General features: G+C 48.4%; 2 protein-coding genes across 3 annotated transcripts in view; one reads left to right on the top strand and one right to left on the bottom strand.

Annotated features, from left to right (window-relative positions):
- The window catches only part of LOC142767198 (uncharacterized), a 38,723-nt gene extending 32,339 nt beyond the window's left edge, over positions 1-6,384 (top strand). For both annotated transcript variants that reach the window (XR_012884774.1, XM_075868426.1), the window contains one exon: positions 6,101-6,384. The gene's annotated coding sequence lies outside the window, so the exon portion shown is untranslated. The remainder of the gene's footprint in view (positions 1-6,100) is intronic.
- A 4,548-nt stretch (positions 6,385-10,932) lies between these two features.
- LOC142767164 (uncharacterized) lies at positions 10,933-13,260 on the bottom strand (the record flags this gene model as incomplete). Its single annotated transcript, XM_075868379.1, has 1 exon — positions 10,933-13,260. A coding segment is annotated over one exon (1,920 nt), but the record flags the coding sequence as incomplete, so codon positions are not given.
- Between the last annotated feature and the right edge of the window lie 566 nt (positions 13,261-13,826).

Below are 13,826 nucleotides of genomic sequence, written 5' to 3'. Positions count from 1 at the left end.
TTTTTTTTTTAATATTGTTCAGGTTAGTTGGCTCACGATAAATATGCCCGGTTTCTTTGTTATAATGTCCAATAAATACTATTAAATTTTGATTTGAAATTAATCTACGAAATTACTTTTTGCTTCCAACCTAAAATTTAGGATTTGTGCAAGCATACTTATTAGTAAAAAGTTCAATCGGCAGCCTACATTTTGTACATGCTTGAAAATTTGAAAGCCCTTGTGGCTATGCCACGCACTGCATATAGCCAATGTACTACAGTCAATTCCGGATGTATCAAACTCAAAGATGATTGTGAAGTAGTTTGATATATTGATAATTCAAAATACGTGATATGCATAATTAAGGCTTTAATTAAAGCATTGTATGCCTCCAAGCAATTTTCGGAAGTTGTAGAGCATAGCCTCTGAGATTTGCATTGTCACACCGAAAACACCAAAAGTACGTCATGAGGTTCTTGGAGGCCATGCTTTTTGGGGCCACATGCCATTGTGTGCGAACACACTAGAAGGGACCGAGGATGTCGAGTCATTGTCATTCTGACAGCCTCCGCAATCGGCCTTTGACAAACGCCCTGCCCTCGTGTTAAAATTTGTAGGTAAATTAACAAAAAACGTAGGTAAAACTTTGGTAAATTAACACGACAGGAGCTTGAAACAGGTGCCTTTTATTAGGCTTGTGCGAATAGTGAATTTAGGTTCGAAGCGAATAGTGATCTTGGTCGAATAATATCGAATCGAATTTGAATAGTATACAATCGAGAATTCGAAATACAAAACATGCATATATAAGACCTAAATTGAAGAGTTTCAGGCCTGTAAAATCGTTACAAGAGCTAAGGTAACTATTTGCTCGAAAACAAGGTGCGAACTGCAGGTTACCGAACTTTATTTAGTCCATAAGCTTGTCTTGCTTTTTGCGTGCTGTCAAGTTAGTCATCCTTCAGTGGGGGGGTAATGCCACAGGCATGGAACGAGGTTTAGCCATGCCAATGCGAGTATGTGCCATGGTGTGAAAGAAGAAGAGGACGGTTGGTGTGTGCTCGTGCTCTAACGTTCGGTTCGGCTCGACGTCCAGTGCTGCTCCTGTGAACAGACGTTGTGGTCGTTAGATAACGTTATGAGCAGGTCGCGAAGGTTAATAATGGCTCCATGCTCGCGGAGAAAATCCATTCCTAGAATCAGGTTTTGGGAGCATTCGCGCAATACAACGAAGGAAACAATGTACGTCGACTCACGAATTCGGAGGCGGGCAGTGCACATTCCTAGCGGTGTCAATAGGTGACCTCCCGCAGTCCGGAGGTTGGTTCCATGTCCCCAAGGTGTCGTTACCTTTCTTAGCTGTGCAGCGAGGTCAGCGCTTATAACAGAATAATCGGCACCCGTATCTACCAGAGCGGTCAGCGGGTGGTTGTCGAGAAGAACAGAGATACGAGCAGAGACCTGTTTGTCGTCGATGGCACACGTCGGTGAAAGAATGTCGTCGGATGTCGGCAGGCAAATCGGGGGAGGGTCTTGTAACGGTCGATCAACAGCGGCCTCACCCCCAGAGGTCGCTGCTCTTAGTTTCCCCGGCGCGGGCTTGTGGATCTAGGTGATCTTCCTGCAAGGACGTCCGCAAAGGTTGATTGTTGGCCAGGTGACGTGGAACGCCGTGGAGATGGTGAGCGGGATTGGCGACGCGGAAGGTTTGAGGATCGTTGGCTTGCCAAGTATTCGGCGATAGCACGGGGCCGCTCACCATCTCTGGGTCGACGAGCATCCGGACGAAAGCCGGGAAGACCCATGTGCCTGTAGGCGCACTCACGGTAGATGTGACCTGGTTCACCACAGTGATAACAAAGAGGCCGGTTGTCGGGAGCACGCCATACACTGGATTTCCGTGTAAGGGGTGGGTTGCCGTACTGCGGTGGTCCCGAGTAGAACGACGGTGCCGTCTGCAGGGTGGACGGACGGGACGGATAGCCAACCGCCGGTGCAGGACTACGCAGTGCTTCCGCGTACGTAATAGCGGAGCTTCGGCTGGACGCGGGGCCGTCATGGGTTGGACTTCAGCTGCACGCAGAGTCGTCATGGGGTGCACCAGCTGCCGGACCTCTTCGCTAACGACATCCGTTAAAGCAGCAACATGGGGCGGAGAAGACACCATGTGCAGCTTTTGCAGCTCCTCGCGCACAATACTGCGCACGAGCTCCGTCAGGTCTTTTACAGTCGTGACGTCAGGTGTTTGTAGGGCCGACGACACTGACGAAAGACTGCCAGGACGTTCATACTGGTACGAACGCTGCCTTAGCATTCTCTCCATTGTCGTGGCTTCGCGAAGGAAATCCTCTACAGTGCCGGGAGGGTTCCGCACTAGTCCCGCGAACAGCTGCTCCTTCACTCCACGCATTAGGAGGCGCACCTTCTTTTCTTCCGTCATTGAAGAGTCGGCTCGCCTGAACAGCCGCGTCATGTCCTCAACGAACATGGCAACACTCTCGTTCGGACGCTGGTTTCGGGAATTGAGGAGCCGTTCCGCTTGCTCCTTTCGGTCAGAGCTTCGGAAAGTATTTCGCAACTGGTTGCAAAACTCTGGCCACATTGTCATAGTGGCTTCATGGTTTTCGAACCAAGTGCGCGCAGAGTCCATGAGATAAAAGTAGACGTACCGAAGTTTTCGCTGCTCGTTCCACTCGTTGACGCTGCCGCAACGGTTGCAGTCGTCGAGCCAGTCGTCGACGTCCTCATAAGGGTCACCGTGGAACGGCTTCGGAGTACGCGGGACGTTGAAGAACCATGGAGGAGGCAGCGTTGATGTTTCTTGGGTTTGCGTTCCCGCACTAGCCATAGTACTGCCGAGTTGAGGAAATGGTCCGAATTCAGGAGGTAGGCCTAGTTGACGCCTGCTACGCCGTAGGTCAGCTGGTTCTTCCAAGTCGCGGCTAGTGTCGGGACCTTGCTGCTGATTGCAGTGCATACAACACTACCCAGCACCTCCACCAGAAAATGTCACGTGATCACAGAACGACCACAACGTCTGTTCACAGGAGCAGCACTGGACGTCGAGCCGAACCGAACGTTAGAGCACGAGCACACACCAACCGTCCTCTTCTTCTTTCACACCATGGCACATACTCGCATTGGCATGGCTAAACCTCGTTCCATGCCTGTGGCATTATCATTGAAGCTTTGCAAATAAGCGAACTTAGCTCCTTAGGCCTCAACGTTGGTTGACGCATAACGCCGATGCAAGCTTGGTTAGCGGCGGCAGCGAAGGCGTTTGCATGTTCATCATACACGCACGAGTATACTTCGGCGACACCGGCAGCCAAAATCTCAGCATCGATACAGTCAGAAACAGCATCTTTGTCATCTGTACCGATGAAGTCACTTCTGTCCGAAATGGTGCCCGGAAATGCTGATAAGTCGCAGAATTCTCTGAGGCACCATACGCCGTTGTTAGTGTCATGACGCACCCGAAGTCATCACGTGGCCCGCAAGGAACGTTTACAACACAGTGTTTTACTTGACGTCCCTCCAAGTGCCAGTCATAATTTTTTCGCTATGTGTGGATCAACGTTCAGTTAAACTCCCGAATGAGGATATATCAAGAAGGAGGCGAGAGGTGCACAAAACCACAAAGCGCAAAAGACTCAATGCCGAGTTCGTCCGAGTTCTTACCATCGACATGTCTGCGATATCGATGTCACTATGGCTTTGTAGCTGGCAGCCGCTGCTTTAGCGGCTTCGATGCGAAAAGATTTTTAAAAAGCATAGCCTCGGAGACGGGTGTTTTAAAACCCAAAACACTAAAAGTATGTGACAAGGTAGCACATCTCGAAGGCCATGCTTTTCAAGCTTGCATGCCATTGTGCGCTAACAACAAGAAAGAGAATGCGAACCACGTGCGAACATTGCACTGAGATCGTTGAGTCACTTCCCATTCTCATTTTGGTGCCCTCGGCAATCGGTCTTTTGGAAAACATTATGTCCGCGCGCTAAGACCTGCAGATCGCGCATCAAACGTACAGATGTAGCGAGTGCCGCACAACGAACTAGATCAGCGCAATAGATCAACTCCTGTTTTTTTTTTTTTTTTCGTCTCCCGCGCGAAAAAGGCCCGAAACTTGTTAGAACATGGCCTAAAATTGATCAATATTTGCTAGAAAAAATGCACTTTCTGGGCTTCAGTGCGGCGCAGCGTACGATATAGCGGATGTCCCACTGTGCGGGAGTTCGATATACAGGTGCACCGGTCCTATACTTTTGCATGGAAAGTTCCAAGGGGATTTTGCAACTGTTCGATAAAGCCAATAATTCGGTATATCCAAGTTTGATATATCCGGGATCGACTGTATATGACTTACAAAGAAAAATCGGAATATTTATTATAACCTAACTAACCAGCAGAATATATTTTTTTATTGAAATAAGGCCTCTATGGCAATGTCCTTTTTTTCTTTCTCAGAAAGTCTAAACAACTTTAATTAGTAGCAGGATATGTGTTTCGGTAGCATGCGAGTGATAACTTGTGAAATAGGTAACATTTTAAATTTTATTATACTTAGAGCATATAAGCTGTCATAACAAGTTCTTAAGCTTGATGAAATGATGAATTGATTTCAGGGTAACATCTTCATTTAAAGAGGTCCTGCAACACTTTTTCAAGTAGCCATGGAGCCAGTAAAGAAGCTTGTTGCTTCGCCAATTTACCGCCGCAAAATTTTTGGAATAAGTCCAGTACGAGCAGTGGAGTCCCGAAAATTATTTGCACGCTGCAATTTAATTATCTCTTCTCGTGTCGAAATAACTGGAGGCTAAGTAGAGAAGAATGGCATGGCAAAAGAAAATATGTCACACGCACCTCTTGACCTTGAGCATCTCTTTTTTATATTTTATTAAAATATACGAACTTTCAATATGATCGCGCCCGCACGGGTGGACACATCACGGCCTCCCGCTGTTGCTCCAGTGACGACGGAGCGCGCCATGTTCAAATCAGCCAATGGCTGATGCAATAGCTGCGACGAGTGATTTTTGAGCTTGTGGTGTCATTTGCCAAGAGAAGAGAGCAATTCTCAGCTGGCTTTGAGAATTTACTGTGAACCACAGGAAGCGTGCTGCACTGTAATATATGGCTCGCCTGTTCTCGGCACCCCCGACCTCCGATTGGGAGCGTTTTATGACTATGCTAAAAAAGTGTTGCAGGGCCCCTTTAAATGTGCTGGACGGTTTCGCGGCGAAGTGGATTTTTCCTGGATGGGTGCTTTCTTGGCTTAGCACTCCGACAGTACAGCAAAACTACCTTTACAAGCCGTTACATGCGCATTAATATACGTGTATTCGTTAATTGCGAATACTTCGACTGTTTTAATAATTTAATGTCGGATCAAAGGGAATTCGAATACTCTACTATTGGATTGAATATTCGAAGCATTCGATTATTCGCAGGAGCCTACCTATTATTGCTACCAACAACACCAAACAAACGTACGTATTATATCACTTAATTTTGGACAGTTCATCAATACGTGGCACAGTCACGTTTATAGAAAAATGTGGGTGAAGGTTTCGCGGATCATCGTAGTGGCTTCGCGGATCCTCATTTGAGAACTGCCGGTCTATTGTATGTGCAACACATCACGTTGTGTCCGCATGGCACTCTGATTTGCTTGTGTCATTTTTTTTTGTCATCCTGGTCTTACTGTGAGAGTTTTATGTTTAATCCCCTTAGGAGCCTCGCCGTTTCCACACATCATATTGATAAAAGAAACTGTAGAAAGCCTAAATATCAGCAGTACTGTGTATACATCCCAAAGATCTGACTACTGCTAACTGCACCTGTGCTTTTATTGTGCACAGTTCAGAGGGTGTAGTGGCAAAAAGATAACATTGGGAATTGCTTATATGTGTGCACATATGGTACTCCCTGAGTGAAACATGATACTATTGGTCTGTGTACGTAGTACTTTCGATGTCAACAGTTTATAATATAAACAATTAGGTTTTGACGAGCAATTGCTCACAGAAGTTGTTATACTAGCAAAAGTGATGTACCATTTCGCTTTGTGAGTAATGTACCTAAATGCTGTGAATGACCTTTCTGCTTGACATTCAGTTGCTGTTGGACCGCCTGGACACTTATCTTGAGGACAAGAGTCTGACAACTCCAAAGCCCAACATTGCCGCCTTCCCGCCACCGTTCGAGCCTATTCCATGCAAGCCACTCTTCTTTGACCTCGCCCTCAATCACATAGAGTTTCCATCGCTCGACGATGTTGTCGACACCAAGAAGGGCCAAGGCTTGACAGGCTTTGTCAAGGGATGGCTGGGTGGATGGAAGAAGTAGTCCCCGGAAGTTGTGTGCCCAGTTAAATAAAACAAAACTGTTGTTTCTTTCAAGGTGTGAGAACGAAATGTTTTACAGCAAAAGGCTATCGCGATGGCTGAATTTGGTGCCATAGTTGTCTGCCATCGCCATTGGTGTCCCACAAGCACTATTTTGCGAAATAAGAAAAAAAAATAAAAACTCAGCTCTGCTGTAAAGATGAAGCATTGAACGCGATAGCAACAAATCGGAAGGTCACATGCAGAATGGCAAGCAGATCGAAACGTGCCCCGCGTTTCTTACGCACAAATGATGCACGAAACGTACTCACAGTTACAAATGCCCGCGAATAAGCGTCTCAGTTGTTACTTCGCTGTGTCTGAAAAGCGTGCACTTTTCGCAAATGGAGACTGCAATGATTGCAGTTACTTTTGTGTACCCAGTAACTACAACAGAATCGTTCCAGGTAAAGCCCAAGACCAGCCAAGACGTATGATCCTCCCCACCAGGAGATAAGAGCACGCGAGAGCTTGTCCACTCCCCTCTTTTCTGCAGGCCAAAGTACGCATAAGAGATGAGAGTTGCCCTGCGCTCATTGCGCTATCTTCGCTATCTTCGTGATAATGAGGAAAGCACAATAGTCCTCCCCCCCCCCCCAAGATTCCCACCAACAGCGGTAAGTGGTAGATATAAATAGCTTGCTGTTTCAATGCTGGAGGAGGTACCCCTCGGTGGCTTAATAAAAAAGGAAATCCTCGGTGGTTAATGCCTTGCATTCACGATGCGGAGGTCCCACGTTCGATTTCCCGTGCTGGAGTCTTTTTTTTTCTGCATTTTTCTCTTTTTTGCGTTTTCATATATATAGATACGTGTGCATATGCGATGCATGACATCGACGCCGGCGGCCGAGAAATCTAGCCAAGAGTGTCCATATAATTGCTATCGTAATAAAGATACCGAGGATAGATTAGGACTCGAACCCAGGTCCACTGGGTCGCAGCTCAATATTCTACCACTGAGCAATGCCAGTGCTTTTTTTTCTTAAATGGTAATTATTACTGTGTTTAGTAAAATTGGTGCGAGAAATCAGATTTCTTTTTTTACGTACATAATAGGCTTACTCAAAACTTGGCCGTGATCAGTAGTTCCGTACCGTATTTGCACGGTTGCAATTCGACTCCCTAATATGTAGACAGAATCAAGTAAGCTAGAAGAAAAGAAAAAAAATTCCGCCATATCCACGAAGTGAATGATGATGAGTGGGCGAAGCTCCGGAGGTAAACCTGGTAAACCATGAATCCTCTGTACATTTTGCTCACTCGATTTTATTACATCGCTCCCCCTAGCGTACGTCGCCGCACTAAATCAAACGATTGCCTTCAACCAATGACACGCGCCATATGTGACATCATTCCTATTTTATAAGATCTCGCGTCTTTCATCAACTACAAGTACCGCTTTCTAGTTTATAACATCTTGCATCTTTTCATCAGGACAGTTGGAACTAGTACAGTGTGTGACAAAAGCGCGATGCACGTGACCGAACGTTAGATGGTAATTTCTAATTTTATTTTCCACATGAGCGTCGACCTAAGGTCCCTAGATGCTTACGTCGACCACTCCAGCAGTGTCGTGTATGTAGTAGGGGTTGATTGAATAATAATAAAAAAACAGTCTCTCTTCTGCAACTCTCGCGGGTAGCACGGTTCAGCTCAGCTCTTACAGGGAGAGGGAAAGAGGGACGCCGAAAGGCAGAAACAAAAGGTAGAGAAAGAGTGTGGTGGCAGGTTGTGGGTGCTCCCGTACGACGGAACAGCCGGAAAAAACACCGCACATCGTGGGCGCGTGCGTGCTAAGGTCCCTAGATGAAACAAGTTCATCTAGGGACCTTAGTGCGTGCGTCACCTGCGCGTCACCTACTGGCGTGCACGTCACCCTCAAAGAGGAACCAATGGCGCGCGAACAATCCTGACGCTGGCGTCCTCCTCGCACTCTTTCTTTTCCCTCTTTCGTGCGATGCGGTACCAGCAATATACGCGTCCCGCTTCGCACAAAAGAGAGAAAAGAAAGAGTGCGAGGAGGGTGCCAGCGTCACGTTTGCTCGCGCGCTATTGGTTCACCTCTAAAGGTGACGTGCTGGTGACGACACCGACTAAACTTGCACACCTGCACCTCATTTTCAGCCACGCTCCCCGCTCTATCATTGTCCCTCTCCGCGCTAAGCCGTGCGGCCCCTTCCATAACATTGGTAACGAGGGACGGGGTTGGGGATACAAAGTAGGGTACACAATCTGATTTATCGATATGTGGGGTTTAACGTCCCAAAACCACTATATGATTATGAGAGACGCCGTAGTGGAGGGCTCCGGAAATTTAGGGGGTTCTTTAACGTGCGCCCAAATCTGAACACACGGACCTACACCATTTCACCATTTCCACCTCCACCGGAAATGCAGCCGCCGCAGCCGGGATTCGATCCCGCGACCTGCGGGTCAGCAGTCAAGTACCTTTGACACTAGACCACCGCGGCGGAGTGACGGAGATTCGAACTCGAATTTATGCGCAGAGATGCGAAAAGAGGGTATCAATAGGGACGTTCCCAGAACATGAAAGCAGTGACGAGGTGAGCGAGCGCAAAACTCACAAGAGCATGCCCAACGCGCGCTCGTCTCGCCATCTCACTTCTGATGACGAAAACGTGGTAAATCTGTGTAGCTCTGAGGACCGCCAAATCATGGTATATTGCGTATACAAGTGGCTTGCCGTTAGCACTCTTCACTGCTTGCACGTTGTGGCGTAGTGGTTAGCGTCGCGCGCTTCTGTTCGAGAGGTCGCTGTTTCCACGCCCCACGGCAGAGCGTTTATAGCGTTTTTAAAGATGATAGTCTTTCTTGGGGACCTTTGACGGAAAAATTTTTGTCTGTCTGTTTGTACATTTGTCTGTTTATCCACCCTTAACGATACCTCAAACGGCCGACCCCATCCGCAGCACCCACCAATATTGCTCAAGGTCCAGCGTTCATACTTGTGCGATTGTCAATTGATTGATTGATATGTGGGGTTTAACGTCTCAAAACCACTATATGATTATGAGAGACGCCGTAGTGGAGGGCTCCGGAAATTTAGACCACCTGGGGTTCTTTAACGTGCACCCAAATCTGAGCACACGGGCCTACAACATTTCCGCCTCCATCGGAAATGCAGCCGCCGCAGCCGGGATTCTAACCCACGCCCTGCGGGTCAGCAGCCGAGTATCTTAGCCACTAGACCACCGCGGCGGGGTGCGATTGTCAATTAAAAAAGGCAATCATTGCGCATATCTGAGGTACCACAACAAAACGTTGATGTTTGGTATGTGTGCCTTTACACTAGAGAAGGCACACACGAGTAATTCTAAGGACCGTAGCGTTAAACACGCTGCGCTGGTGTGACTCGGCGCTCAAAAAGGCGTGTTACCAACGCTTTGCTAAAACGACACGGTGGTGGCACCTGCCCGCCACTTTGCGTTGTACACCTTATCGCCTCCGAGAATGGCACGCATCTTTCTCCGCAGGCGCGGAGGCCTTCCTTCGTTTTTTGAGATAACTACCAGATTGTGCTCGTGGCTAACGTTCCTCGATGCGCTCGTTCGTCTCCTCTGCACGCTCGAGGCACTCTTACGACGCGCCTCCAGAATACCATTCACCGATTTTCGTGCGCAGAACATCAAATAAATGTTTTGTTCACTCTTTCCAGGCGCAAGACTATCGTTATTCGATGGCATTTGCAATGTACCGTGCAGTTCCGGGGCCAATTTTTTTTTTTTTGCAATCTGTTGTATATGCTTTGCAACGTCATATCCGAGACGGAAATACATCAGCGTAGCCGTGATAGACTTCGGCATAAAACACTTTTGTGTTAAAATAAAACAAAAAATAATGATCTTTTGCCAGGATTTATTTCGGAACCAGTGCTTGGTCCGAACGCCAGCACCAAACGGCCAGACATCCCGTACGTCATATTAAATAACACAAATATATGCAGCGGTCAGAGAACAACCATCACAACTGTTCAGGAAACAAAAATATGACCGATACAAAGTTAACACTGTGTTACATATTCAGTATTCGCAACCATTTTAAATATGTGCAACGAGATACTGTACAAAACGCCTGACATGCGACATTACACAAGCAATTGCAGCAGCCTATCACGTCCTAGGTATGCAAAGGCGGGCTTTACAAAAGCCTGAGATTAGAGCTTCTACTTCGGCAAATCAGTTCAGCGCTGGCACAAGCACGCACAAAATCTCTTGATTCACATCAAGCAGATGCAATAGATCTGTTCAAGCTGAACCTTCACGCTAGGTTGTTAGTGAAAAATGCTATAACTGAAACTGTGATATCTTGTCCTATCAGACATCCCGTTTCGTATGATAGTGGATATAGGTACTGATTATTGTCTTTAGCTACGGGCCGGAGTCCTCTGGTTAGACTGTCACATCACACAAAATATTCAGAAATCTATGCTGCACCGGTACCTCTACAGTCCACCGCTCTACCAACTGAGCTATCGACCCAGCCCCGTTCTGGGCGCGGCCAGAGGCTTCCGCGGGTCCCCAATAGGGGTTCCCGCGAAAGCTCCTCAGGATCACATAAAGTTCATTGTCTGTCTGTCTAGGCTGCACCGGTCACATGACGGAACTGCGTATAGTTCCGCGCAAGCAAAGCGTTGTACATGCATCGATCCAAACAGCGTAAAAGATTCACGTCGTAGAAAATAACATACGCAGGAATATTGTCTCGATTTAAGTAAATGCATGGTCTCCACCCCAGAGTTGCCAACGTAAGTTACGGCCTGTCGCCGTCTCGTCACAGCCTTTACAAAACGGTAGAGTTGTCTTTTCACGAGTCGCAGTTTTCAACGGCACATTCTCACATCGCCGAGAGCATCCCGTGAATGTGTTTCACACGGACAGAAATGAAACGCTATGACTCGGCTCGGTCATGCACATCGTCTCCAACAAGAATCACTTATTGCTAGTCAGCCTTCTAAGTGGTGGTGCGCTCCACGTAGTCGTCCAAAGGAGTTTCAGCCAGGCAGTAACAGTACTTACGTAGGACGGCGTGACGGATGCAGCGAGACTGATTACCGTACTTATTGATGCGACTGATGTCGCCGAATACGTCAAACCGCTCGTCTCCGTTTATGAGCATCAGACCTTCAAGTATGGCCGCACTAGGAAGGACCTCCACGGTGACTCTGAGGCGTCGCGTGCCGTCAGAGGTCTCCTTGACGTTGTTCACGACGAACAGCTCCCGGGCGTCGTGGACGCGACGCAAGCTTAGCCTGGCACACCTCATACTGCTCACAAAAGGTTTGTCATGTTGGTGGGAGTTCAAGAGGTTGTTGACCTTTTCGACGAGTGCCGCGGCTGCCTTCAAGACGACGGGGTTGTTCAGCTCGACTGGAACCTCCGAGCCACAAGAGCAATACTCGGAAGGGACGCCCGCTCCCTCGCAAGTCCTGTCTCGCGAAATTTCACTAAACAGGCTTACGCCATAACGCGAATTGTCTACTCTAGATGTCGCTGAAGCTCCACTGGCGAGTGTCGCAATGTCTCTGAGGGTGGCGTACGTGTCAAAGGGCGTCGTCAGTCGACCTGCGTTCGACTCGAGGTTGGACGCGACCTGGGAAGCATTCAGGCATGCCAGCGTCATCGTGGACTCGGAGGCGACGCAGGGACCTCGCGAACAGAGCCAATTCGTTCCGCCTGGTATCGCGAGGGCGAAGAAGGGCAACCGTTCTTCTATTCGGCCCACAAAGGTCGATCGAATCGAATCAAAGCGATGCCCGTGGTCGGAGAGGAAGAACAGGAACGTGTTCTCCAGATGGCCGTTGGAGCGTAGATAGTCGAGGAACTCGACGAAGTCGTCGTCGGCGGCTCCAACTTGCTGCGAGAAGTCATGACTGATCTCGACTAGGTAGGAGAAGGCAAAGAAAGGCTTGTCGCTAGCGTCGGTGGCGTTCCGGCCATCGAAGTACCGCCTGAGGTAGTCCAGCTGCAACATGTGTTTCGGCGTGCTTCCCAAGCAGAGTGCCGAGCTTGACATGAGCAGGAAGGACTCGTACACGGCGAGCCAGAAGGGTCGCAGGTAGTAATCCGTCGGGGGTTTCGTGAATCCGCGGGCGAGGTAGTTGAACAAGGCGTAGGCCGGGAAGTCTTCAGCGAAGAGGGTCTCGTAACCGGCTTCCTTAAAGTCCTGCCACACAATGTGGACGTCATCGTATAGCCGGTCCTTCTCTCCGGCTGTTACGACGTCTTCGGCTTGCCGGCCCGTCAGAAGCGCCAGCAGGTTCGGGAAGGTGTTATCCCCGACCTTGTTCATGCCCCTGAAGACGACGGCGTTCAGCTGAGAGACCAGATAGTCGTAGGTCTTGGGAAGGAACCTCATCATTGACAGTCTCGAGACAGAGTCCAAGCCGAAGATCAGAACGTTTGGCGGCGCCTGCTTTGGCACTCCCCGGCTCAGAAGTGGTCTACCACTTGCACGTCTTGTACCTCCGGACCTTGAGCTCCGCCTAGGTCTTCGAGCTTGCCGATTGGACACCGTCACTTGGGTGCTTACGGGAGAGCCGCGTCGCACTGCCACCGCGTGAATGTTGCTGTAGATTGGCCACTTGAGCAGATTGCTGCAACTGACGGTGATGACGTCGTAAATGAGGGGTATTCTGTCTTCGGTGAAAGGAACCGCGTCGCTGTACGTTATCTTGTTGTCGGTGACCCGCTGGACGTACTTGTAGCTGCAGTGAAGGGTCGAGAGCGAGTAGCCAGACGACGTGTTGAACCGAAGGTTGCCTGACGAATCGATGAACGTCAGCCAGGGTTGCCGAACCTTATGAGAAAGCAGAACAAAACAGAAACAGCAAACAAGTAAGATCACACAGTCGCAACTTCCGCGATTTTTCAATGGTTACACTGCACTGAATCATGTTGCTGGTCCGACTCTTTACCATGGCGGCATCGTTTTAAATGTACAAAAAATTGAGAAAGCCTCGTTTACCGCACATTATTTTTTGCGTGCATGTAATACAATAATATTCGGCATACATGTTTACAGGATTCGTGTACAGATCGGAAGCATTTGCCAAATAGTATTGAAAAATTGTTGCAGGCCTCGCGTAATAGCCGAATGGTCAACTTTAACACCAATCGAGTCCCCTACAATGGCGATTTTTATGACCTTTTATAGAGCTTTGGGGCGTTAAATACAATCTATTAATCAGCCAGTCAATCAACATGTAATCTTATAAGCGTTCCGCCTGGAGCACTATTTGCACCTGGTAACAATATTGAAATCGCAATCTGCTAGAACACGTACATAACCCCACAGCCCACTGAAGCAGGTGGAATCATTTTAGTCGCATGATAGTGGCATGTGTTTTTGAGGGGGGGGGAAGCTCCTTTTGGTCTAGGGCTCTAGCTCTCACCCCTTCAGCGTACACAGTAGAGTTTCTCTTGTCATACAATAGATGG

Source organism: Rhipicephalus microplus, chromosome 7 (assembly GCF_043290135.1).
Source record: "Rhipicephalus microplus isolate Deutch F79 chromosome 7, USDA_Rmic, whole genome shotgun sequence".
Lineage (NCBI taxonomy): Eukaryota > Metazoa > Arthropoda > Arachnida > Ixodida > Ixodidae > Rhipicephalus > Rhipicephalus microplus.
Note: the sequence above shows the minus strand (reverse complement) of the source record. Positions and strands in the feature narration are given on the sequence as shown.